Below are 27342 nucleotides of genomic sequence, written 5' to 3' on the forward strand. Positions count from 1 at the left end.
TCTGCTGATCTCCATTTCCGTAGAATTATCGTGCGGGCTGCTAGGAGGACATGGGTTACCCATGGCCTATACAGTACCGGTAATTTGTCTATGCCCAGATGGAGCACAGCTAACTCTGGGGAAGGTTTGAGTAGGCACCCGGTGTGAGTGGATATAAACTGAAAGATACGAGTCCAGTAGCTTTTGAGAGACGGGCATGACCAGAGGGTGTGTAACAGGGTTCCTACCTGCGAGCAATCCCGCCAACACAATTGGGAGTAAGATTGTGAAAACCCGGCTAACCGGTATGGGGTATAATACCACCTATTTATGATCTTCAGTGTCAATTCCCAGTGGTTTGCACAATGTGAGAATTTATAAATTGAGGCCAAGGCTGCGCGCCATTGCAAAACGGAGAACGTGGTTCCCAGGTCCCCTTCCCACTTAAACATGTGAGCGGATTTGTAGAATGTGGTGTTATCCAACAGTATATCATAGTACCGGGAGAGTCTTGGTGGGCTTGGGGTATCAGCCGTGAGCACGTCCCACAACCTACTGTCTACTAAGATAGGCCGTTGAGGGTGAGCCCGCAGAAAATGAGATATGCGCATGATATGCAGATGTAGGTGATATGGCATATTATGTTTGGCAATCATGTCAGTTATAGTTAAGGGAGTGTCGGTGTGATAGAAGGAATTGATGTGCGTTGCTTGCCTCTCGGCTAATAAGCGAACTGGCAAATCTGGTAGGTAGGGTTGGAGCACTGATAAGCGGGGAGGCGTTAGTGACATCTTTGACGTATAAGGAGTGCGGAGCAATGCGCCACACTCTCAACGTCGCTTGCATGGTGGGAGGAAGATCCGCGAGGTTCCATTCCTTCCATTTATCACTCCAAAGTAAGGTGCTCTTCCTTGGTTTGGAGCCATTGTCTCATTTGAGCGAGGATGGAGGCTTTGTAGTAGGAGTGGAGGTCAGGGACCGCCGCACCCCCATATTGTTTTTTCTTGGTCAGTATTGAGAAGGCGCAACGCGGCCTTTTCCCTGCCCATATGTAGGAGGCCATTTGTTTGGAGAATTTGTTATTGTGGGTTATCGGGAAAGGGATGGGGAGTGCCCTGAAAAGATACAAAATCTGGGGCAAAATAAACATCTTATAGGCCGCAACCCTGCCACTCCAGGAGAAAAATGGATTGCACATCCTGGTAATGGCTGCAGTGATTTTGGCCAGTAGTCTGTTAACATTGATGGGAAGCAATTGGAGAGGATCAGCTGGTAGGTCTATGCCCAGGCAGTGTATGGACGTAGAGGACCAGGGTATCGGGATAATTTTTTGGAGGTTGGTCTGGACCCTGAGTGGGACCCCTAGGTTGAGGATCGTAGATTTGGATGTATTGAGTTTGTAAAGGGAGACCTTGCTGTACTCTTGTAGTATGGCGAAGGCAGCTGGGAGTGATTTTTGTGGGTGCGTAAGCATCATGATTACATCATCGGCAAATAGATTAATTTTGTGGTGGTAAGATGGTAGTTCAAACCCCTGAACAAGAGGGTGGGATCTGATTGTTTCCGCTAGCGGTTCAATGACCAGATTAAAAATCGTAGGGGACAGAGGGCAGCCCTGACGTGTACCATTCGTTATTGTGAACGGTTTGGACAGTATACCCGATGCGTAAACTCGTGCCGTGGGATACGAATATAGGGCCATAATGGCGGACAAAATGGGACCTGAGAACCCGAACTTTTGCAGGGTGGCTTCCATATAGCCCCAATGAACCCTATCAAATGCTTTCTCAGCATCCAGAGTAAGCAGTACAGATGGGGTTTTTGAGGATTGCGCCCTGTGCATTATGCCTAGCAGTCTCCTGGTGGCATCAGACGTCTGCCTGCCTGGAGTGAACCCCATTTGATCTCTGTGTATAAGTTCAGGGAGTAGAATTTGAATACGTTTGGATAATATACATGCATATATCTTCCGCGTCCGAATTAAGAAGGAAGATGGGGCGGAAGTTGGCTGGCGTGTTGGGATCTTTACCTGGCTTGGGTAACGTGACGATGTGTGCGCATAGGATGTCTTGAGGTAATGAAGCTACTTCCATAGCTTTATTGTACACTGCTGTCATAGTTGGGCTCAAGTGAGGGGTAAACATCTGGTAAAACTCATTCGTGAAACCATCTGGTCCGGGCGATTTGCCCTTCGGCAGGGATTTTATGCTAGACTGGACCTCAGGGGTGGTGATCGGAGAGTTAAGAGTTTGTAGCTGGGAAGGAGACAGTGAGGGGAGAGATACATTATGGAGAAAACGGTTAATGTTTTCTGCTGATGGTTGTATTTCAGAGGGATTATCTTTCAGGTTATAAAGGGAGCTATAAAAGTCTGCAAACTCATCAGCTATGGCTTGCGGTGAGTTATTTTTGAGGCATTTTTTGCGTGGGTTAAGTAGGGGATCCTGGTTTGGCTTGCTTACGCTTAACTTGTGAGGCTAGAAGTTTACCAGCTTTATTGGCTTGGTGATAATGAGTTTGCTTTAGATATCGGAAGTGTCTGTTGGAAGTTTCCAAGAGCAAGAGGCGTAGTTCTTGCCGTAGTTGTGCGATAGAGTGGGATCTAGATGGGTCGGGGTCTATTTTGTTGGCACAATCCAAGGTGTGGATCTGCTGCGTCAGTTGTGACATTTTATCCTTCCTCCGTTTCCGAAGCCGTGCCTGCTGCTGGATGCACACCCCCCTCAGGAAGGCTTTTTGTGCACCCCACAGCACCCACGGGTCGGAGACAGAGGAGTCATTAACATTGCGAAATTCCTGCAATTGTTTAACAATATAAGCTTTACAATCCTCGTCTTGCAACATGCGGGCATCACATCTCCAGATATAGGAGTTAGTACACTTCTCAGCTTCCTCTATGGTCAATTCCACTGCGGCATGGTCCGACCATAATATGTCACCGACCACAGAGGAAGATGTTTTATCTAGCAAAAACAAATCCACAAAAAACATGTCTAGGCGAGAGTACGAATTGTGTCTAGCAGAAAAGAAAGAATAATCTCTCTCCATAGAGTGTTGGCACCTCCACACATCATACAATTTTTCCTCGTGCAGAATATTCCCCAATGATTGCTGTCGGCTCCGGGGGGCCGCCGAAGAGTCCAGCCCGGGGTCGACAACAGCATTAAAGTCCCCACATATAAGCAAATGACCATATAGCATGCCAGATACTTGCTTGAAGACCCTGCGAAGAAATCGGATCTGATGAGTGTTTGGCGCATACACTGTCACTAGGGTCACCGGCAGATCATTGATATTGCAAGTTAGGATTATGTACCTGCCATTAGTGTCCAAGACCGTTTTGTGTATTCGCAGTGCTAAGGAGTCCTTGAAGGCGATCATGACACCCTTCTTTTTTTCCGCACTGGACGCCAAAATAACTTGCGAGTACTCCTTATGGCCACAGTGAGGAGTTGCATTGATATCAAAGTGAGTTTCTTGCACCGCTAGCACATCAGCCTGGCGAGAGGTAGCTTCCTTCCATAATGGCTGGGTGGTTCAGTCCATTGGCATTAATAGTCACTAGCTTGATGGTCATCCTGTTGGTGGCAAGGCCAAGATAGAGGAAGCATCACTCATAGTAGATACTCGTGCTTGAAATGGTGCGTTGAGAGATGTACACAGAGAAAAAATAACCGGACCAAAAATAAACAAAACAAAACGAAGAAAAAGGACAAAGCCTAAAAAGAGAGCCGTCTCAGCAGCTCGAGAGCGAAGAAATTTGCAACTTGAACACAGGAGGGCCATAGGGAGAGTCATCTTCCATGGCCAGAGACAACAGTTGTGAAATCAGGAGCGGCTAGGGCTAGGGTGAGTTGAAGATGGCCTGGAGGACCTCTTGCGGGAAGTAACGTTCCATTCTGTTTCCAACGGTCTCAGAGGTGTGTGGTCCGGGACCGGTACAGGACAGTGGCGGAGCCAGAGGGCTAGCTGGGGTGGCAATTGCCACCCCAGATGAAGTCCTTGCCACCCCTGTCGCCACCCCGCACATGGGCGTCCGCAATTCCAAATTCCACACACAATATCTGTTTGCTTTCGTGCAGCGCTGATCGCCGCCAAATCGCAAACTTGGTCCGCCCGTCGGCTCTGGCTCCCTCCTCTCTCTGTCTTCTGCTGCCCTGCCGACAACTGTAGCGGGCGGGCCGGGATTCCCTGCTGCTGATGTCAGTCAGGAGGGGCGGAGCTGCAGCCCTTGGAGTAGAGGAGCCTCAGCGTACCCTGGAGAGGAAGCGGGACTCGGAGTGACCTGACACGTGACCTGAGCGGCAGCGGTGAAGAGTAGTAAGTCTGATTGTCACTGTCACTCAACTCCAGCTGCCCTATATATACTGCTCACCCAGCTCCATCCTGCCAAAACCACATAATTCCTGCCTACCCAACTCCATCCTTATTGCCTGCCTACTCAACTGCATTCACTAGGAATGCCTGCTTACTAAACTCCACCCTGCCCCCACTTCATACTGCCTCCAACCAAACTCCATCTTACCCTGACCCTACCTACTGCCTGCCTACCCAGCTCTCTACTGCCAGCCTAAATCCATCCTGCACCAAACCTGTACTGCCTGCCTATCCAACTGCCCTATATAGACTTCTCACCCATCTCCATAGTGCCCCCACTCTATAATGCCTGCCTATTCAACTCTATCCTGCCCCCACCCCATACTTTATCCACCCAGAATGACTGCCTCCTTACACAAGTCCATCCTAACCTGACCCTGTACTGCCTACCTACCCAGCTCTATACTAGAACCCTAAATCCATCCTGCCCCCACCCTGTACTGCCTGCCAAACCACCTGCCCTATATAGACCGCCTACCTATGTCCATCCTGCCTCCACCTCCACCTCATTCTGCCTGCCAACCCAATGCTATATAGACTTCCCACCCACATACCCTGTTCACTGATCTTCTTTCTGTCTCTGCGCAACATTGCCACCCATTTTCACCCTGCCCACTTCCCTTCTATAGCCTGCCCACCCAACTATATTCTGCCTCCGCATACCCTTTCCATTTCTGCCCACCTCCCATTTATAGAATATCCATCCACCTCCATCCTGCCCCTACAAAACCTGTCTTCCTGACTTCATCTTGCCTTCCTTCCCCTATATACTGTAGTGTGCCTATCCACCTCCATCCTGCCTCTACATAACCTGACCATCCATCTTCACCATTCTCATCTCCTTTATATAGACTGCCCACACACCTTCAGGCTGACCATCTATCTTTATCCTGCCACTTTGTATATTGACCCCCCAAAATAATACCTTGCCACCCCTTTGCCACCCCTGTTTTAAAAGTCTAGCTCCGCCACTGTTGTCACAAACATCAGAGTGAGAGCAATAATTCTAGCCCCAGACCTCCTGTGCAACTCTAAACTGGTAACCTGTAAAGGTGTTTAACCACTTAAGCCCCGGAGGATTTGGCTGCTAAAGGACCAGGGGTTTTTTTGCGATTTTTTACTGCGTGACTTTAACGGACAATTGCGCGGTCGTGCGACGCTGTACCTAAACGAATTTGACGTCCTTTTTTTCCCACAAACAGAGCTTTCTTTTGGTGGTATTTGATCACCTGTGCGATTTTTTGATCACGCGCTATAAACAAAAAAAGAGCGTAAATTTTGCAAAAATAACAATATTTTTCACATTTTTTTATATGAAATTCCCCCAAAAAAAAAGTAAAAATCAAAATTTTTTAACATTTTTCGGCCAATTTGTTTTATGCTACCTATGTTTGGTAAAAAAAATCGCAAAAAGCGTATTTTGATTGGTTTGCGCAAAAGTTATCGCGTTTACTAACAAAGAGAAAGATTTTTGTCATTTTTGGTGTTTTTTTTTTTAACGCGTAATGGCGGCGATCTGCGATTTTTTTTTGGGTACTGCGACATTGCGGCGGACAGATCGGACCCTTGACTGACATTTTTGACACTTTTGGGGTTACCAGTGACATTACTGCAGTAATCAGTGCTATACATATGCACTGTTACTGCAAAAATGACACTGGCAGGGAAGGGGTTAACTTTATTGGGAAGGGAGGGGTTAAGTGTGTCCTAGGGGCGTGCTTTCTACTGTGTAGGGACATTGCTATTGGTGTAAAAGCAAAGATCAACCGTTCTACATAGTAGAACGGTCAGATCTTTACTTTTACACAGGGAGAACTGACAGGCAGCTTGTTTACACAAGCTGCTCTGTCTTTCTCCCTTCACAGGAGCGATCGTAGTGTGGCCGGCGGACATCGAGTCCGCCGGTCACACGCACTGACTTGCCTGTGAACGAGCCGCGGCGGGCGCGCGCCTCGGCGGGCGCGCGCTCGCTCGCTATAGGCTCGCAAGTCAGTGACAGGCGAGTGACGTACCGATACGTCACTCTGCCTGGCCGGGGCTGACCGCCGCAGTATATAGTCGTGCGGCGGTCGGCAACCGGTTAAAGTGTTGCCTATGGAGAATTTTAAGCACCGTAGTTTGCCGCCATTCCACGGGCAGACGCAATTTTAAAGCGTGACATGTTAGGTTTCTATTTACTAACATCATCTTTCAAATTATACAAAAATATTGGGCTAACTTTAATGTTTTTTTTTTTTTTTTAATTCATGAAAGTGTTTTTTTTACAGAAAAAATTGCGTTTTGAAAAACCGCAGCGCAAATACCATGCAACATAAAAAATTACAACATACACTGTTTTTTTCTATAGTGCCTCAGCTAAAAATAAAAAAATATATATATCGAATATTTGGGGGTTCTAAGTAATTTTCCAGTGAAAACATTTCGATTTTTACATATAGGAGTGAAGTGTCAGAATGGGCTTGGGAAGGTGGTTTAGGCACCCAGACCTGGCAAGCTACATCTGCAGAAAGCCAAGTTGAGACAAAGGATTCATAATTTAGATTTCAAAAAGTCATACACAAACAAGACTATTTCTAGCAGCTACAGTACAACTGGTTGTATGGCATGCAGCCGTAAATCTGGACTACCACTTTGTTCCCAGTGTCCCTCAACCACAAATCTTCCCTTTATAAATATGGCGCTGAAAGGCTTTGCCCAGCTTTGTCATGCCCTTTTCCAAAATGGCCGCGATAGTGCTTTGTCATAGTGATGTAACAGGCAGGAGACGGGCTGTCCAATAGTGGTAGTCACGCCGGGTGCTTTGCTGGGAGAGAACATGGCGCTGGCTAGTGTTGTGAGATCGGAGGGTCTATCATGGATGCAGCAGCGGGATAACCCGGCACATTGCGGCCTGGATGTCGAGGGCCTGAGCTTCCATGTGCTGCCTGGAGCCGGACAGGGCACGGCCGAGCCTGGCATCGAGTTCTTACATGGGACGACCACACTGGCCTTCAAGGTGCTGATCACCGGGGAGGAGAGGGAGGATGGTGATTTCTATTACTGCTATATGGGCATTCTGTTTCATTCATGGGAATTCTAATATGTAACCACTCATATGGTAAATAACTTATACAGCTCTATAGAGGGGTTTACTAAAACTGCATAGCAGCCAATCGGCTTCTAGCGTCGAAAATCAAAGCTGGGGGCTGATTGGTTACCATGCACAGTCTTAGTAAATTCCCTCCATGGTGGCATTTGTATGGCTGCTGCACTGCCCAGTGTATATCGGATGCTGTGTCATGCAGAAAAGTCCTGTACCACCACATACATGGATCAGGCGTTTCAGTTAAAGTATTTGAAGTTCTAAGGCAGGGATCTTCAAACTACGGCCCTCCAGCTGTTGCGGAACTACACATCCCATGATGCACTGTAAAACTCTGACATTCACAGACATGACTAGGCATGATGGGAATTGTAGTTCCTGAACAACTGGAGGGCCAAAGTTTGAGGACCCCTGCTCTAAGGCCTCGTTCACACTGGGCGATTCCATGCGCGGCACGTACTGGACCTTGTTTTGTCAACACAGAGATGACCAGGTATGGCGTGCATAACCATGGCGGCATCCCATTGTCTGTTAGGACACCCAACTACACAGACACAGCCGCTGTGTGTTAATATGACATCCGTGTGGGTGCAGGTCCACGAACGTGCATCGGGTCTCTCAGCCACACAGATGTCATATTGGTGCATTGTCTGGGCAGCCACATGTCCCATTAGGCAACAGTAGGACACTGTGCATCCCCGTGCCTGCAAAACATGGTCCTGCATGGGGCACGTATGGAATTGTCTTGTGTTAGGAGGCCTACAGTATATTTTTATTTTAAGCAGGAGTAATGTCCACTTTGTGATTTTTACCTACAGGGAAGCCTATAATAAAGCTTACTTGTAGGTTAAATGAATATCTCCTACCGTGTAGGAGATATTCACACTGGATGCACTCCAGCCACTCACACGGCCGGAGTCTGCCAACCTGGAAGGAACACCAGGTGAAGGCGGAAGCCCTGTCAGTGGTGACAGCACACCGCTGGAGGGCTTTGTTCTAAGGTAAATATTTCCTAATGTGCTAGTCAAGGGTGGGCAGGAGGAAAGGCTGCCCTGGGCGCAATGGTTTATTGCACGGATAGCGGGTGCCTTGACCCTAACCCTAAGGGAAAGGGGGGGGATGCAGTTTGACATCTTTTGCCCTGGGCGCTGGATGACCTTGTACTGGTGCTAGTATGCAATGTATACTAGCACATTTTGCCATTCTTACAGGGGAAAGTTTTTATGACAGCGGTTTACACCCGCTTTAACATCCATCAACATTTATCTTGTATGGCCATCGTTAGACTGATGTGCGTGTCAATCAGTTTTTCGGACTGATCTGATTTGAAGCTCCATGATCTTTAAAGCGGTAGTATCATGTTTTTTTACACTTTTACCTACAGGTAAGCCTATAATAAGGCTTACCTATAGGTATAATTAATATCTCCTAAACCGGCACGGTTTAGGAGATATTTGCAGTGCATGCAGCCGCTCACGCGAGCGGCGCATGCGCTCTGAAGGTCCGGGGGGACCTTCAGTTTTGCTTGCCGGAAAGTCACTCCCACGTCATCGCGGCTCCGGCCAATCACAGCGCCGGAGCCGCCGAACCCAGAAGAGACGGCGAGGGATCATGGCGGCGCCCGCAGCGATGTCCGGGGGTCCGTGTCAGGCTTAGTTCTAAGGTAAGTGCGATGCATACTAGCTCATTATGCCTTTGTCTTGCAGGTTTTTTTTTTTTTTTTACTTTTTGGGTTTACAACCGCTTTAAGTCTACGGCCAGGTGGATGTAAACAAATGTATGTCTGTTTAGGACTGGTCTGGAAAAGAAAAACAGATAGGATTTGTGACACTTCCTTGTGTTTACATCCACCTGCCCATACACTTGACAGATGTCCTTTAGGCTCCATTCTCATATAGGCATTTCAGATCGCGGGCAGAATTGCACAATTCTGCCTGTGATCCTAAAGCATTGCAAGTCGCAGGACGCCAGTGCGATTCCCGCTATTTGCAATGGCTCCCCAAACGTGGCACGATTTTGCCGCAATTGTCACTCGTGGAATCACAGTAAAATTGCACGAACAGAATCGCGGGATGCGATACCTAATGGCAGTCAGGATGCCATTGTCTAGCCTGTAGAGATCTGTGCGTCCCTCCATGTATATGCCTCCCTAGACCATCACTTTCCCACCACCAAACTGGTCATGCTGAATGATGTTACAGGCAGCGTAACGATCTCCACTGCTTCTCCAGACCCTTTCATGTCTGTCACATGTACTCTGGGTGTACCTGCTCTCATCTGTGAAAAGCACAGGGCATCAGTGGCAGACCTGCCAATTCTGGTGTTCAATGGCAAAGGCCAATCGAGCTCCACAGTTCCAGGCAGAGTGAGCACAGGGCCAATTAAAGGACATCAGGCCACCCTTATGAAGTCTGTTCTGATTGTTTGGTCAGACATTCACACCAGTGGCCTGCTGGAGGTCATTTTGCAGGGCTCTGGCAGTGCTCATCCTGTTCCTCTGTGCACAAAGGAGTAGATACCTGTCCTGCTGATGGGTTAAGGACCTTCTATGGCCCTGTCCAGCTCTCCTACAGTAACTGCCTGTATCCTGGAATGTCCTCCATGCTCTTGAGACTGTGCTGGGAGACACTTCAAACCTGGCAATTAGGGATGCACCGAAATGAAAATTTTGGGCCGAAACCGAAAATGCAGGATGCCATTGGCCGAAAACCGAAACCGAAAATGACTTTTTCCCCCAAATAATTTTAAAATAGGTAGAAGAGGGGCATACGCCAAAAACAGGCAGCGACGTACACCTGTCGCTGCCACCCTGTCACAGTATATGTACTGTGATGGGTTGGCAATAGGTTAATTTAATTACCAATGGTATTAGTATTATGCAGCATGAGGGGGCTAATGTATTGTCACTGATGCATTAGTGAGCGACCAGTGGCAGTTAATTAACCCCTTTGTGCTGCATTAGTGCAACCAGTAGCAGTGCAACCAGTGTTAATTAACACTGATACTGGTTGCACTAATGCAGCACAAATGGGTTAAATAACTGCCACTGGTCGGTTACTAATACATCAGTGACAATACATTAACCCCCTCATGCTGCATAATTAATACTAATACCAATGGTAAGCTGCCTCACCCCTCCCCCCACCCCCCCCCCCCCCCCCATCAGCCTCAGCGTCCCTCTCTGTCCATGAATGAAGTGACACACCGGGAGGGAGGGCGGGGGGAGCGGCCGCTAATATCTGTAACCATGTGAGCCTTAACTTCGTTCATTCATATACATCGTGAATTGAGGACACTCCGAGCGGGGGGGGGGGGGGGGGGCGAGCGGCCGCTAATAGATAGCACTATGTGATGCTTCCCTGTCAGCTCAGTGGTACTGTGTGTGAATGAGAACTGAGCTGACACCGGGCGGGGGGGCGGGAGGAGCGGCCGCTAATAGATACAACCATGTGAGCCTTCACTTCACTTGCATTTAAGGCACGTATCTCCTCTGACATGTAAGTGAAGTGAAGGCTCACATGGTTGTATCTATTAGCGGCCGCTCCTCCCGCCCCCCCGCCCGGATATCGTAGTAGGGACGTCAATTGAGAGGCAGGCGGCCGGCCAGAGGCAGGACTTTTAAAACCTGCCCTGCGCTGCGCCCTCCTCCTTCCTCATGGCGGCCATATTAATTTCGGCACTGTTAACCCATTATCGGCCGAAATGAGATAGGCTCATTTTCAGCCGATAATTTCGGTGCATCCCTACTGGCAATGGCATGTATTGATGTACCATTCTGGAGGCATTGGACTGCCTGTGCAACCTAGGGTCCCGGTATTCCCTCATGCTACCAGTAGTGACACTGACCCTAGCCAAATGCAGAACTAGTGAAAAACAGTCCGAAAAGATGAGTAGGTAAAAAAATGTCAGTGGCCTCCACCTGTAAGGGCCCTTTCACACTGGCGCGTATGTCCGCAAATCATCCTATTTTTTTGCGGATGATTTGTGGACATAATGTAAGTGAATGGCACTGCGGATGTCAGCGGAATACCATCCGCTGACATCCGATTTTCTTCCTTTCAGTTCTGTTCCGTTTTTTGGAACGGAACAGAACCCTATTTTTCCTCCGTTCAAAAAACGGAAAGGAAGGAAAATCGAATGTCAGCGGTGTCACCCGCTGACATATGCAATCCCCATAGACTTACATTATGTCCGCATATCATCCGCAAACGGATGGGATGATATGCGGACTTACGGAGCGGATGACACAACTGTCATCCGCTCCATGAAAAAAAAAGAAAAAGTCCCGCAGCGGACAAAAACAGCGGAGCGGCCGTGTGAAAGAGGCCTAAAACCATTCCTGTTTTGAAGGTTGTTTCATTGTTGCCCATCTAGCGCACCTGTTAATTTCATTAACACCAAAGCAGCTGAAACTGATTAGCAACCCTCTCTGCTACTTAACTGACCAGATCAATATCCCAGGAGCTCACTTGACTTGATGCTATACTCTGATTAAAAAGTGTTCCTTTACCTTTTTTGAGCAGTGTATGTTCTAGGACAGTGATTTAAAGTAAAGGCAAAAACGAATTAACTCTAAAACCTTCTCCCACCCCCATGAGACCATAGGCAAAACAATTCAAAATTTGTCAACTATAACTTATTGCTACTAAACAAACAGTAAAATCAGTCTGTATATACAATAACGCATGCTTGTTATACTCACTGTGGAACCTAAGGGGTTAATCCTCTGCATTGTGTAAAAAGGCTGTTTGATCCTGTATGCACATATCCTCCTCTTCTTGCATTGTCCCTATAACATGTCTGGATAAGACAGTCTATGTATGGAATCAGGCTGCACATGCTCAATTTGGTGTGTATTGCTAGAGTTTTTTTCTTGTGAGTACATGTGATCAGCACAGGGCCAGTTGGCACTGTCCAGACAGAGGATCAGGGGCCCTGCATCCCAATAGGACAGTCAGTGCAGTATGAAAATTATCCAACAAGCTTTACCAGGAAATGATAGAAGTCACAAGACTGCTATAATACTGCTGATGAGAAAAGGTATTTAGCAGTTTATATTTACTAAAATAATTGCATTTCCATGTACTGTGTAATGAATGTAGGGTCCCTGGGTTTAGTAACATTTTAAATCCTTAATAAATATACACCAAAACCATTTGGTCGCACCCTTTATTATAGGCAATATGTAAACTTATTTAATATATAACATAAAATTTTATTTATTTTAATTGACATGGATACTATATTTTACATCTCCAAGAAAGTTACCATAAAATATACACATGACCATAACTCGGCCATAAAAAGCTAGAGTTATCCAGAAATATCCACCATAACTTTTACAGCCCTCTTTCGTGAGAAAGGAGCAAATGCCTGAAAATTAGAGCTGCGTTATTGGAGGGAGGGTGGAAGATCCTTCCTCTTCTGCCGCTGACTGACATGTGACTTAAAACTGGCCAATAACATTTAAATATGCAAATGATCTTAATCTACTAGAATTTGCTCTGGCCTTCCATGGTCTCATAGGTGAAAAGCTGGGGACAGTTATTTGCCCCACCCCCACTTTCTATTCTAAGCCTAATCTATCTAGCCCTGTAAAGAAAAGATTGCTATACTACCTGTTCTGCAGCCGCTCCGGTCCCAGGCTGAGCTGTCAGCAGCGGCATCGGTGTGTGTAAGAGAGGCAGCGGACAGGCGAAGGCCTATAGTAAGTCTATGGGTGGCGTCACTTCCCATTCATTTCATAACCGTTGTCGGCTTTCTCCGGCACGCCGCTGGAGACCGGACCGGCTTCAGAATAAATATAGTGATCTTTTCTTTACAGGGTTAGATAGATTAGGCTTAGAATAGGGGTGGGAGTAGGTTTAGAGTTATTAGGTTTTGCCTTTACCTAGCCAGACAACTTGCATTTTTAGACCGTAGCCTCTGATAGGTTTTGTTCAAGTTGGGCTAGGTTCACACTGCCCCGATACGATTCTGATCCGACTTCCAAGTGCTTCCAACTTGGATAAGGTTTGTATATTCTTTGAGGCCAAAATCATGCTGGAAATGCTCCAAAGTAGTGCAGGAACCTTTTCCAAAATCTCTCCATGCTGAGTCACATTGATGGGACTAGACGCCATTGAAAACAATGTGATGTCTATTGTCTTGTGATTCTATGCGACTCAAGATGCATCTGAAAGTGTGGACCAGGCCTAAAACAAAATGACAAAAAAATTGCAACTAGTGTTTTTTTTTTTTTTTTGGTAGAAGAGACTTTGTAAATCTTTTCTATCTAATAATATTAATAGAATAAAAAAAGCCTTCCTTTTTTTCCTGGCAATTTTTTTGTGTGTACACTTGCCCATTCCATGCAAATGCAGTGTATACGCCTGGCCCATTCCATGCAAATGCAGTGTATACGCCTGGCCCATTCCATGCAAATGCAGTGTATACGCCTGGCCCATTCCACGCAAATGCAGTGTATACGCCTGGCCCATTCCACGCAAATGCAGTGTATACACCTAGCCCATTCCACGCAAATGCAGTGTATACGCCTGGCCCATTCCACGCAAATGCAGTGTATACGCCTGGCCCATTCCATGCAAATGCAGTGTATACGCCTGGCCCATTCCATGCAAATGCAGTGTATATGCCTGGCCCATTCCATGCAAATGCAGTGTATATGCCTGGCCCATTCCACGCAAATGCAGTGTATACGCCTGGCCCATTCCACGCAAATGCAGTGTATACACCTGGCCCATTCCACGCAAATGCAGTGTATACACCTGGCCCATTCCACGCAAATGCAGTGTATACACCTGGCCCATTCCACGCAAATGCAGTGTATACACCTGGCCCATTCCACGCAAATGCAGTGTATACACCTGGCCCATTCCACGCAAATGCAGTGTATACACCTGGCCCATTCCACGCAAATGCAGTGTATACACCTGGCCCATTCCACGCAAATGCAGTGTATACACCTGGCCCATTCCACGCAAATGCAGTGTATACACCTGGCCCATTCCACGCAAATGCAGTGTATACACCTGGCCCATTCCACGCAAATGCAGTGTATACACCTGGCCCATTCCACGCAAATGCAGTGTATACACCTGGCCCATTCCACGCAAATGCAGTGTATACACCTGGCCCATTCCACGCATATGCAGTGTATACACCTGGCCCATTCCACGCATATGCAGTGTATACACCTGGCCCATTCCACGCATATGCAGTGTATACACCTGGCCCATTCCACGCAAATGCAGTGTATACACCTGGCCCATTCCACGCAAATGCAGTGTATACACCTGGCCCATTCCACGCATATGCAGTGTATACACCTGGCCCATTCCACGCATATGCAGTGTATACACCTGGCCCATTCCACGCATATGCAGTGTATACACCTGGCCCATTCCACGCATATGCAGTGTATACACCTGGCCCATTCCACGCAAATGCAGTGTATACACCTGGCCCATTCCACGCAAATGCAGTGTATACACCTGGCCCATTCCACGCAAATGCAGTGTATACACCTGGCCCATTCCACGCAAATGCAGTGTATACACCTGGCCCATTCCACGCAAATGCAGTGTATACACCTGGCCCATTCCACGCAAATGCAGTGTATACACCTGGCCCATTCCACGCATATGCAGTGTATACACCTGGCCCATTCCACGCAAATGTAGAGTATACACCTGGCCCATTCCTGGGTACCTGTATGATGCTGAGTAGGAGCTGAGATACTATAAAGCCAGTGTGCATGTGAAGGAGTTACATCATCAGTAGTCACAGCGAGGAGATACCGGTGTGGAAGCAGCAACAGCGAGTGTGGATTCGACAATACCGGAGGAGAGCAGATTAGGATAGAAGTCCTTCTTAATATACAATTATGCTGTTGGATGTTATGACAAGAGCCAGCCCCCCTCTTCTCTTCTCCCCCATGTTACAATACAAGGTAATATGATGGGGTGAAATCCAGTACACTATACTTGGTTATGTTCAGCTTCACAGAAACCAACCAAAGCATAGTACAGTTGTAAAATTTAGACTCTGATGTGTTTGTACCAAACCTGGAGTGATGGGAAAATTGTCTTTGGAAATGAGCCAGCTACAGTATTCTTATTTTTCCTGGTTAATGGAAACATTTTGTAACTGTTGATGGTTCCACTTTTCCTTAAAGTTGAACTGTAGGAATAATCTGTATTGCATACTTGCATTGGTCCAGCTTGGCACATCTCATACCCGAGGGACTACTGGGAAGGCCATCAATCAGTGTAGTAGTCAGCGCTACTATAGTAATAGCTACAATCTTCCAGGTCCTGTGTAAGCAGCTTCCCTTCTGCACACTGACTATAGGGGGTTCCTCGCTTGACATTGTCACCATTCATAAAGCGTCATGTATTTTAGTGGACACAAGGCATTCTCTGATTGGAACAGGTGGAGATTGAATCTCACTGTCTCTTCTCTCTATCTCATCTTATCAGAAAGCTCTTTATATTCAAGGCATTCTATAAATGGCAGCAGAACTGAGCGAGCTACTGACCCCCCTGTGCTCAGTGTGCAGAAAGGAAGCTGTTCACAATTCCCAGCAGGACCTGGAATATCACAGCTATCAGTGTTATGGCACTGATTTTTGCTTGGAGGTGTAGACTTCTATTATTTGTGTACTAACCCAACCTCCTGAGGTCTGTTCTGTTACCCTATAGCAGTGATGGTGAACCTTGGCGCTCCAGATGTTTTGGAACTACATTTCCCATAATGCTCAACCATTCTGCAGAGTGGATAAGCGTCATAGGAAATGTAGTTCCAAAACATCTGGGGTGCCACTGCCAAGGCTCGCCATCACTGCCCTATAGCCGCCAACCAGCTGCGTACACCTAAAGAAGTAGATATGTACAAAAAACCCTATACATTCCCTTTGCTGTCATTCTCTGGGCCCATTCACACTTGTGCATTGTTGCAATACACTTGCTCTATGTACGTTGCGGTGCCATTCATGGAATGGCACCCCGATGCATTGTACAGTAGAGCACAGTGCACTGCCGTGTATATACCACTTGCTGTGTTAAGAGAGGATCATACATGGTTTTTCATTCATTGTAGTGCATTTTTAGCCTATTCGCAATGAATGGACTGCCTTAACTCCATGTTAATACATGCTATAATGTGCTTTGTGAACCGTTTCCAGGATCCATGTATATATTTCTAATGAGTGAAATCTTATTTTATTTTCAGTTTCAACATGGAGTTATTGTGGCTGTTGACTCCCGTGCTACAGCTGGCTCATACATCGCTTCACAGACCGTAAAGAAAGTTATTGAGATCAACCCTTACCTGTTGGGCACAATGGCCGGAGGTGCTGCTGATTGTAGCTTCTGGGAGAGGCTTCTTGCTCGTCAGTGCCGCATCTATGAGCTACGAAACAAGGAGCGAATATCTGTTGCTGCAGCATCCAAACTGCTAGCTAATATGGTATATCAGTACAAAGGCATGGGGCTATCTATGGGAACCATGATCTGTGGATGGGACAAGAGGGGACCAGGTAAGTTGAAAATTTGACTTTATTATTAATATTAACATCACATATTTTGGTATTTTTGTTGTGCCATTAAAGGAGTTGTAAAGTCAGGATTTTTTTTTTTATCCTAATGCATTCTATGCATTAAGAAAAAAAGCGTTCTGTGTGCAGCAGCCTCCCCAGGAATCCCTAATACTTACCTGAGCCCCATCTCTATCCAGGGATGTTCACAAGTCCCTTGGCTGTCCAGGACTCTCCCTCCTGATTGGCTGAAACACAGCTGCGGCGCCATTGGCTCCCGCAGCTGTCAATCAAAGTCAATTTGCCAATCAGGAGAGGGGGGGGGGGGGGGCGAACCACAGCTCTGTGTCTGAATAGACACACAGCTGCAGCTTAGCTCAGGTGCCCCCATAGCAAGTTGTTTGCTGTGGGGCACTCGACAAGAGGGAGGGGCTAAGTGCAGCAATGAGGGACCCAAGAAGAGGAGGATCCGGGGTGCTCTGTGCAAATCCACTGCACAGAGGAGGTAAGTATAACATGTTTTTTTTTTTTTTTTTAAATGAGACTTTACAATCACTTTAATATAAAGTTCCTTTCTTCCTTGTATACCGCATAATGTAAATCTGGATGCCTGCCAGCTTGATGGAATTCCTTATCGTCAGGCTACGGCTTTGGTTTACCCATAGAGTGCGCCTCCATATAAAGCCACGGGTGCATGTGCAGGCTTGATTCCGAGCTGCACTGCCTGCATCCACACACACAGCGTGGCTTGGCGCTGCCCCCTACTCCCTCATCACGGGATTTGGTTGACAGCAGCATGAGCAAACGGCTAATAATGCCTCAGAAAACCCTGTTTGAGCGGAGAAGAGAGAACCACTACAGACGGACACAGAGCTGGATGTAGTGAGGGTAAGTAGAGGAGGCAATACTGCTACTGGAATATTTTTATCTTAAGGCAGGGATAACATTAAGGTATAAAATGTTTATAAGGTGCCTAAAAGCATTTATTAGTCTGTCAGTGACTAATGAATCCCTAGTTTTTTTTTTATTTTACTTCTACCTACTAATAAGCCTCATTTTTGTCCTCCTGCTTGTAATAATGCCATACAGGCAGCAGTTAAGAACATGAAACCATTATCCGCCTGTAAAAAAAAAAAATGACAATAATTACCTTTCCTGCTGGCTTTGATTCCAGTCTTTTCTGCAGAGCTACACTGCTGGTAAAATGTTCAGCATCTCTGGGTGTATTGGATGTCTGCATCCCCTGCTTTTTGATGTGCTTCAATGCCGCTAACGTGTCCACTTTTATATATGGATTTTGAGATAGTTAACCCTCTGAGCGGTTCTTGTAGCATGCCAGAAGTCTGTGAGTGATGAGGGCTGCATTCTATTCCCATGACACCTAATGCAGTCACCATATCGAACAACTGATAAACTGCAGTATTTACCTTTTTTGTTTAGTTTTAATATCTTTAACAAACAGTAAATTAGGTTTGTAATAAGCCCTCACTGACCTATGTAGTTACAGCTACTGTGGAGAAAGTCATTCACAAATTCACAATAGCCGAGAAAGTGTCAACTGAAATCTCAGGACTTTTTCTCTCTCCTTTCCTCTGGGCATCTGCTCAGTGTTTTCAATTGAGATTAGAAAGCTTGCTGCTGGGAGGGGGAGCTGATCTACAGTACCAAGAGAAAAAGGGGCTTCATGCACACATTCTCCTGGGGTCATACAATGTAAAATTTCAGACATTTTTCCCTGTCTTGGAGACTAAAGTTACTACTTACAGCTGCCTATAGAAATCAAATATGGATGCGGGTATATAGTTATACGATTGGTCATATTCATGCAACTCTGGAAGCAGACTGTCTGCATCCAAGGTCTTACGGCCATATGTGTGTTTGCTTGAGTACCGGTGTATACCTGCATACAGGCACATCCTGTAATTCACTTCTATGGGCAGGTGTATGCAGCAGCTGTCACTGAATACCCACATTTTACATCCCAAGGTGGCTGTGTGCATGGGGCGTAAAAGAAAATGCATTTCTATATATTTTGACCCTGAATTTCTCCACTGTGGCTGCTGCTACCAAGGTCAGCAAGGGCTTATTTAAATTAAACCTAAATTCTATGTTTCCTGTCATGTTATCAATGAATACAAGCTTCCGCTGATTGGCTGATGTGGAAATCATGATGTCATCCCCCTGCCACTCTACCTCCGCCTATTGGAGGAATCCTTGAAGGAATTAAAAAAAAAAAAAAAAAAAAATAGGCTTCTCCTGAATGGCTGAGAGGCATTCACTTGATAATGTTCGGCAGCAGAGAGGAAGTCGCTCGTACTGCTGCCAGAACACAGAGCTCTATGTTGTATGTAGTTTATGCTACTGTAGTATGATACAGCGGCCACATCACTTGATAACAGAAATAGTTAATTTGGGCCAAACACAGTTCCTATCCTAGAGTGACACCATTGCACCTGCATTTTACCAGGCTCACCAGGTAAAAATAAACAAAAAAAGTCATTCAGACACAGAGCCATGACCCGTCCCAGCTCCCTCTCTCTCCTGGTTGGCTGGCTGACTTTGACAGCAGTGGGAGCCAATCGCGGCACGCTGCTGTCTTGACCAATGAGGAGGGGAGTCCCAGGCAGCTGAGAAACTTCTGCAACATCGCTGGATAAAGATGGGCTCAGATAAGTATTAGGGGGGCTGCTGCACACAGAAGGTTTTTCTATCTAAATGCATAGAATGCATTAAGATTAAAAAAAAAAAAAAAAAAAAACCTTCTGCCTTTACAGTCCCTTTAACCACTTCTAGACTGGAAGGTTTCACACTCTTAATGACCAGGCCATTTTTTTAGCGATACTGCACTGCGTCATTTTAACTAACAATTGCGCGGTCATGCGATGCTGTATCCTAATAAAACCGATGTCCCCCCCCCCCCCCCCCCCCCCCCCACAAATAAAGCTTTCTTTTGATGGTATTTGATCATCTCTGCGATTCTTTTTATTTTTTTTTTTTTTATTTTTTTTTTTTTTTTTTTTGTTCTATAAACAAAAAGAGCAACAATTCTGGGGAAAAAAGCAATATTTTTTTACTTTCTGCTATATAACATTCCCAATTTAAAAAAAAAAAATCAAAATCAAATTTTTCATCATTTTAGGCCAATATGTATTCTGCTACATATTTTTGGTAAAAAAAAATCCAAATAAGTGTATTTTGATTGGTTTGCGCAAACATTATCGCGTCTACCAAATAGGGAAAAGGTTTGTCATTTTTATTTTTTTTTTACTGGTAATGGCAGCGATCAGTGATTTTTAGCAGGACTGCAACATTGCGGTGGACAGATCGGACATTTGACACTTTTGGGGGGGCCACTGACATACTACAGTAATCATTGCTAAAAATTTGCACTGTTGTATTAATGACGCCGTCAGGGAAGGGGTTAACACCAGGGGCGGGCAAAGGGTTAAATGTTTCCCTAGGGGGTGCTTTATAACTGTTTGGGGGATGGGCTTGCTGAATGAACAGAGACCTGTGTTCCTAAATAAGAGGAACACAGGATCCCTGTGTTCTTTACTGACAGAACAGTGGTCTGCCGTGTTTATAATGCGATCACGGGTGCCCGGCGGCAATCACGGCCGCCGTACCTACTGATTGGCTCCCCCTGTGGCCAATCGGCATGTGCGCGCGTCCCCACTATCAGTCCTGCAAAGCTACGTACAGGTACGTTGTTTCATGGGACAGAGCCAACCTGCCACAGTAAAATTACGTCAGCTGGTCGGGCAAGCGGTTAAAGTGATTTTTATAAGTGCAAAAAATACCTGTTAATTTTTCCAGAAATCTTGGGAGCTGATGCTCGTATACAAGTAGGGATTCAGGGATTCAAATAACTTATTGTCATTATACAATCATAGATCAGCTCAACACAGAAACAAAACATGAACACTCACATATCCACATTTTAAAATCCTAATTTTTAAAAATATATAATATATATTTATAATAATATATAAAATATACTAAATAATACACACTTAAAAATAAATAATGGAGATTAGGTTTATGATGATTATCCATTAGAATTCATTGTGGCAGGGCTGGCACCATGAGGTTGATTTACTAAAAATGGAGAGTGCAAAATCTAGTGCAGCTGTGCATGGTAGCTACTAAGGCTCAGTTCAGATATATGCAAATTGGATGCATTTTAAACCACAACCGATTCGCATAACATGTGAATCAGACCAGCTTTCAATAGAGCTGGTTCACACATGTCCGGGGCGGCCATGGTCTGTTTCTAAAAAGTGTCCTGTGCGATTTTTGGGTCCAGGTTAGGTGCGAATTCAAGTAAAAACTTGCACCTGAACTGGTGCAAACCGCAGCCGGACATGTGTGAAACCGGCCTAAGGCCCCTCTCACACGGGCCCGACGGACTCAGTTTTACTCAGCAGGGATCGATCCGCCGATCCCTGCTGAGCAGGCGGGTGACAGCTCCGTATCCACTTACCTTGCAAAGACGAACCTGTCAGATCCCCGCTCTCCTCTATGGGGGATCGGATGAGAACAGACCGCCTGTCCGTTTTCATCTGATTTAATCCGATCCTCCAGAAGGATGGAAAATAGGGTTTCCATCCGTCCGGATTTCACGGACAGGATCGGATAGCAGCGGGTGTCAGCGGAGATGTCTCCGCTGACATCCGCTGCTCCATAGAGGTACATGGAGCAGCCGATCAGGTTCGCCTGAAGAACTGACAGGCGGACCGAATTGGAAAGCCCGTGTGAAAGGAGCCTTACTTCAGCTTGATCAATTAAGAAAAAAAAAAAACCCTGTGCCTTTTTGTAGAGCTGCATCAGATTTTACACAGTTCTATTTTTGCCACATTAATTGCTGTTTTCTGTTCATTTACACGGTTTACAGGGATAAAACATAGGGGAAATGTTCATGTACTACATGTTTTTTTTGTTTTGTTCCCCCATTTTTTTTTTTTTTTTTTTTTTAAGATTCATTTTAATTCTGATTTAAATAAAACATGGTAGAATACCTTGGGGATACCTTTTTATTGCTGAAAGCAAGAATTTGTAGGATGTTTCTACAAATATATCTCAATATTAAATATGTGCTCTTCTCTGTCCAGGTCTGTACTATGTGGACAGCGAGGGGAACCGTGTGTCTGGCTCTGTATTCTCAGTGGGCTCCGGTTCTATGTATGCCTACGGCGTCCTGGATAGAGGATATGACTATAATCTGGAAGCCGAGGAAGCTCAAGAATTGGCACGGCGCTCAATTTACCAAGCCACATACCGTGATGCTTACTCTGGTGGAGTAGTGAATCTCTACCATGTCCAGGAGGATGGTTGGAAGCGTGTGTCTCAAGATGATGTGGCTGATTTACATGAAAAATACAAAGGACTGTCTGAGTGAATACACTGTAGAGTAGGAGCATTAAATACTGAGGGAAACATACCATTGCTAACCTCCTGTTATTTTTGATCTACTCATTCTTGCTCTGTGAATCCGTGTTAAAATCACTGGATCAGCCTTATAAGTCAGGCAACTAGCATTTTGAAGAAGAGAGGTTAGCTTTGGTTTGCTACATTTTTCTTTAATTACAGGTTTCCTTTAAATCTTTCTAAACCACGCGGGTAATAGAAAATGTCCCCAGTTCTCTTCAAACTCAGTTTTTTTGGATGTTTTAGGAAAAAATAAAATCTGAAATTTTACTTACAGGCTTTCTCATATGTTGGTTTGGAAGAAACATCAATACTGGTAATAGTTTAAGTCATGAAGCTCATTTATGAGAGTGAATAGTTCATAGCAAAGGGTTTTTGACAACAAATGTAAGTTCCAACCTTTACATCATGGAGTTCTTCAAGCAAATTCCTGTTATTTCCTCCCTGTGCAGGCTTTGTTCAGTCTTTGTTGGGAGCAATATTAGAGGCTCCTTGTCGCATTTGAATGGGAAAAGTTTCATATTGAATAAATGGGCATTCTGTGAAAGGAGTTCCGGCCCTTGTTTATCGCATACAACCTGTATTACATCCTATTAAACCATTTCTCTAAAACTGTAAGCTTGATTTATTGACTGGTTTCCACTTACAGCAGTGGTTCTCGGGACCCACTAACAGGCCAGGTTTGCAAGATAACTAATTTATATCACAGGTGATTTCATTTGCTGCTCAGTGATTGCAGTATTCTAGTCTGCATCTCCCCAAGGTAATACTTAAAATCTGGCCTGTTAGTGGGTCCCGAGGACCGGAGTTAAGAACAACTGACTTACAAGAATACATTTGCTTTAAAGTGGTAGTCTACCGCTTTTTTTCACTTTTAACTACAGGTAAGCCTATAATAAGGCTTACCTGTAGGTACAATTAATATCTCCTAAACTGGCACGGTTTAGGAGATATTTGCAGTACATGCAGCCGCTCACGCGCTCTGAAGGTCCGGCGGACCTTCAGCTTCCCTTGCCGGGAGCTTGCCGGAAAATGACGCAGGAGTGACATCATCGTGGCTCCAGCCAATCACAGCGCCGGAGCCGCCGAACCCGGAAGAGACGCCGTGGGATCATGTCAGCTCCCACAGCGGTGTCCTGGGGTTCGTGTCGGGGCTTCGTTCTAAGGTAAGTAATTCATAATGATCTATTATGCGATCCATACTAGGTCATTATGCCTTTGTCTTGCAGGTTTTTCTTTTTTTATTTATTTTTTTTGTTTTAGGTTTGCAACCGCTTTAAACGCAAAAGTGTGATTCTGTGCTAATAGTACAATAGGAAAAAATTGCAGCGCTAAATACATCTATTCTAAAACATCTGAAGTGTTATAATGGTAAATTGAAAAGAATATTCAAAAAGAAAGTTCAAGGTGAGTCTTAATGTAATGAATTCAAGGTGATAAATTCCAAATGATCTCCAGCATTAAGTGCTCCAGTTACCCAGTGCAGCCTTCACCAATAGCAAAAAAACACCCTCACCAGATAGTTGCTTTCTAAGATATAGAACAGCAAATATGGCATATTACAGGATCCAAGTCACCAGAGGTCTGCAGTCCTCCTATTCAGTTCTCTTCCTTCCAAAGAACTGTTGAGTAAGTTGAGAAATCTGTATTGTGACCTGACACACTTTCCTTCTCATGCTAAGAACCACTCAGCATATCCTATCCAAAATAATGAGTCACCAATGACAAAAATAACAATCTCACGGTGCAGTATTTATTGGTAAACCAACGTATAAAGATGCACCTACATAAAAAGCCACCAATCCAACCGGAGCGATTGGCGGTAAGACATCGGGTTTTAAACATCATGTGCAAATAGTAATCTTAATTAAAAAAAGAAGCCGCCAAACTTGGATACAGTGATGGCCAGGACCTCAAGGGTTGTATGAGATATAACCTCTACGCTGTTTCATGCACACACAAATCTTAAGGAGTGTAAAAATCTATTTCCAGGGTCAGAACAGCTCTGGAACGTTACTTCCGGTCCAGGAATGGCGTCCTATCTGGTTTGGTGCCATCTTGGAAAAGGAAAACTCTCAATACAGATCAAAAGGGTGAAAAACAAAGCAATGTAAGGGCCGGAATGTCACTTCCAGTCTGGCCCCATCTTAAGTGGGCAAAAAATGTGTATGGAACCAAGTGTATTGATGACAGCTGTCTTAAAATGGGGCATTTCCTTATAGTCAATGGGTGAATTACAAGCCGAGGAATGACATTCCCTCAGGCTAAAACCGTTATTTAAAGAACAAAACGCCCTCATAATCAGAATAAGAATGACAGTGTGGATAAGCATAAATTTCTAAAAGAAAAATTCGATTTTAAAGGAGTTTTACAGTCTAATGGTTTTTCACATTAACCACTTCTGGACAGGAAGGTTTTACCCCTTTAATGACCAGGGCATTTTTTTGCGATATGGCACTGCATTACTTTAACTGACAATTGCACGGTTGTGTGATGCTGTTCCCAAATAAAATTGATGTCCTTTTTTTCCCCACAAATAGAGCTTTCTTTTGGTGGTATTTGATCACCTCTGCGATTTTTTATTTATTTATTTTTTTTGCGTTATAAACAAAAAAAAGCGACATTCCTTAAAAAAAAAAGTTTTAACCACTTTTTAGGATCTCTCTCTCTCTCTATCCCTCTCTATCTATCTATCTATCTCTCTCTAATCTATCTATCTCTCTCTAATCTATCTATCTCTCTCTCTATCTATCGCTCTATCTATCTATCGCTCTATCTCTCTCTCTCTATCTCTCTCTCTCTCTCTCTCTCTCTCTCTCTATCTATCTCTCTCTCTATCTATCTCTATCTCTATTTTTTAACTGTCAAAGTAGAAAATGTCACTTTTTTTTTTTTTGCTAAATTTTCGATTTTTTTATTAATATCGCAAAAAATAAAAAGTGCAGAGGTGATCAAATACCACCAAAAGAAAGCTCTGTTTGTGGGGAAAAAAGGATGTAAATTTTGTTTGGGTACAGCATTGCATGACCGCGCAATTGTCAGTTAAATTCATTTTGGGTAGCTAAATCCTCTGGGACTTAAGTGGTTAAAAGGTACAAAAATTCTAACTATCTTGTATCCAGAAAAAAAATTAACATACCACTCGATGTTGAAGTCCGATGGGGAACAAATGTTTGTAGGTCATTGACCCATTTGATTTCCAGCATAGACACCACCCTTGTCTTATGGCAACCTCGTAGGTGGGCTGTTCATTTGTCAATTCCTGTAAATTTCAAAGCCTTATGCCCCGTACACACGTGCAGATTGTCGGCCGAAAAGATACGACCGATCGGCCGATTTTCGGCTTGTTAGTATGATGCTGCCGACAGTGCACTTTCGGCCGAAAAGAATCTGTCGTGCAAGCATTAAAATTTTTGTATGCCGACACCAGAGCGGCCGATTGTTCGCCAGTCAATACAGAATTCAGCCGACAGACAGCAGATTTGCAAGACTGGGCATGCTCAGAAAAGAAAAAACACAGGGAAAGTTAACCATCACATGACATCACTTCTGTAGTCGGCGGACAAAATTCTTGTGCAGTCTTTTGCACTTTTCAACAGACACGACAGCCCGGGGACAAAAGACGGCCGATCGTTTGGCCGACGATCTGCACGTGTGTACGAGGCATTTGACTATAAGTTTGATAATGAGTGGGGGTTTCAAATTATACTATCGTTTTCACTAAAACGAATATGGTACTTGTCCTAAAAGGGAATTCCAATATGATTGGTTAGCTCTGCTGACCTGTGTGCAGTCTCCTGGCTCGGAGTATAATATGCAGTGCTGCCAGGAGACAGACTGCTCATTCAGACTAAAGCTGGCAATACTTCTAGAATTCTGGTCCAAAATTTTTGTTTTACGAGCGCTCATTCAGGTTTCTAATCGTTAGTAGGGTCAAATCAATATTTGTTTTAAATAGCAATGAAAAGAAAATTAGAAGGAGCAGGATGAATTTTTATTTTTTATCCAATTAACTCATTTCTGACAGTAAATGTGGTTTTCATTCAGGAAAGTCCTTTCTTCAAAATCGAAGCTTAAATGAAAACAGGTTTCAAAGTATTTTTTGTAAGACATTCGTCGAGTCATAAAAATGTACTGATGAGAATTTTTGTAGGAGCGTTCCTTCGAGAATTTATTAGTATATGGCCAGTTTAATGCAGAGCAGGCGCTTTGTCTGTAAACTGTACTTCTAGTGGTGAAAATATAGAGGGTTTACAGTAAAGATGGATGCAAAAGAGGTCAGGATATCTTTGCTAGAAAGAGATTTTATCTTTATAAAAGGTAACCCATCATAGTGGCTGTTTTTCATAAGCTGAAGGGATAAGCACAAACTGTAATGAAAAGAGAGTACCTAGTGGGGTTTTTTAGAGGTGTCCATATGTCAAACTTTACAAGAAAGCATATTTAGTAAAAAAATCATGTTTATTTACAATTCTATATAAAATCTATGTTGTTAAAATCCATAAAATCTTTAAATCTCCACAATGCTCAAACTTGCCATGGTGTATGACCTGTGACATGAAACTGTCTTCCGCAACCTCACCATAGCAGAGTTTGGCTGTTCCTCACCAAGTTTTAACCCTCCTACACACCTTTTTGTTTCAGTTAATGACTGCGTTTCAACCTATATATTAATTGATTATCATTAGCTCCTGCTTGATATAATTGGATAATCATACATCTGACTAATCCTACAATATCCTTGACTTTGTTCAAGTGTATAAAGTATGCAAGTGTAAGAATTGGTGCTGGTTTGAAAGCAAAGCATAGTCACACCATATATTAATTTCATTTAGATTTTTCTTCTGTTGGCTCACTTTGCATTTTGTAAATTGATAAAAATATACAATTAAAATTTTTTCCCACATAAAACTTTTTTTTACAGTACTGTATATATAAATGT

General features: G+C 44.5%; 1 protein-coding gene across 1 annotated transcript; it reads left to right on the forward strand.

Annotated features, from left to right (window-relative positions):
* Positions 1 to 7088: 7088 nt before the first annotated feature.
* PSMB5 (proteasome 20S subunit beta 5) lies at positions 7089 to 22400 on the forward strand. Its single transcript, XM_082270513.1, has 3 exons — positions 7089 to 7351; positions 16670 to 16976; positions 22085 to 22400. The coding sequence occupies exons 1-3, from the start codon at positions 7172 to 7174 to the stop codon at positions 22369 to 22371; spliced, it is 774 nt and encodes a 257-aa protein (XP_082126639.1). The 5' UTR covers positions 7089 to 7171; the 3' UTR covers positions 22372 to 22400.
* The last annotated feature ends 4942 nt before the right edge of the window (positions 22401 to 27342 follow it).

This window comes from Pelophylax lessonae (assembly GCF_965119305.1).
Source record: "Pelophylax lessonae genome assembly, chromosome: 1".
In the NCBI taxonomy this organism is placed as follows: Eukaryota; Metazoa; Chordata; class Amphibia; order Anura; family Ranidae; genus Pelophylax; species Pelophylax lessonae.

Excerpts from the sequence above, each read along its gene's own strand:
- PSMB5 (XM_082270513.1), top strand. The coding sequence starts at position 7,172 with ATGGCGCTGGCTAGTGTTGTGAGATCGGAGGGTCTATCATGGATGCAG. Across the intron at positions 7,352-16,669 it reads CGACCACACTGGCCTTCAAG|TTTCAACATGGAGTTATTGT; the intron begins GTGCTGATCACC and ends TTTTATTTTCAG. Across the intron at positions 16,977-22,084 it reads ATGGGACAAGAGGGGACCAG|GTCTGTACTATGTGGACAGC; the intron begins GTAAGTTGAAAA and ends TTCTCTGTCCAG.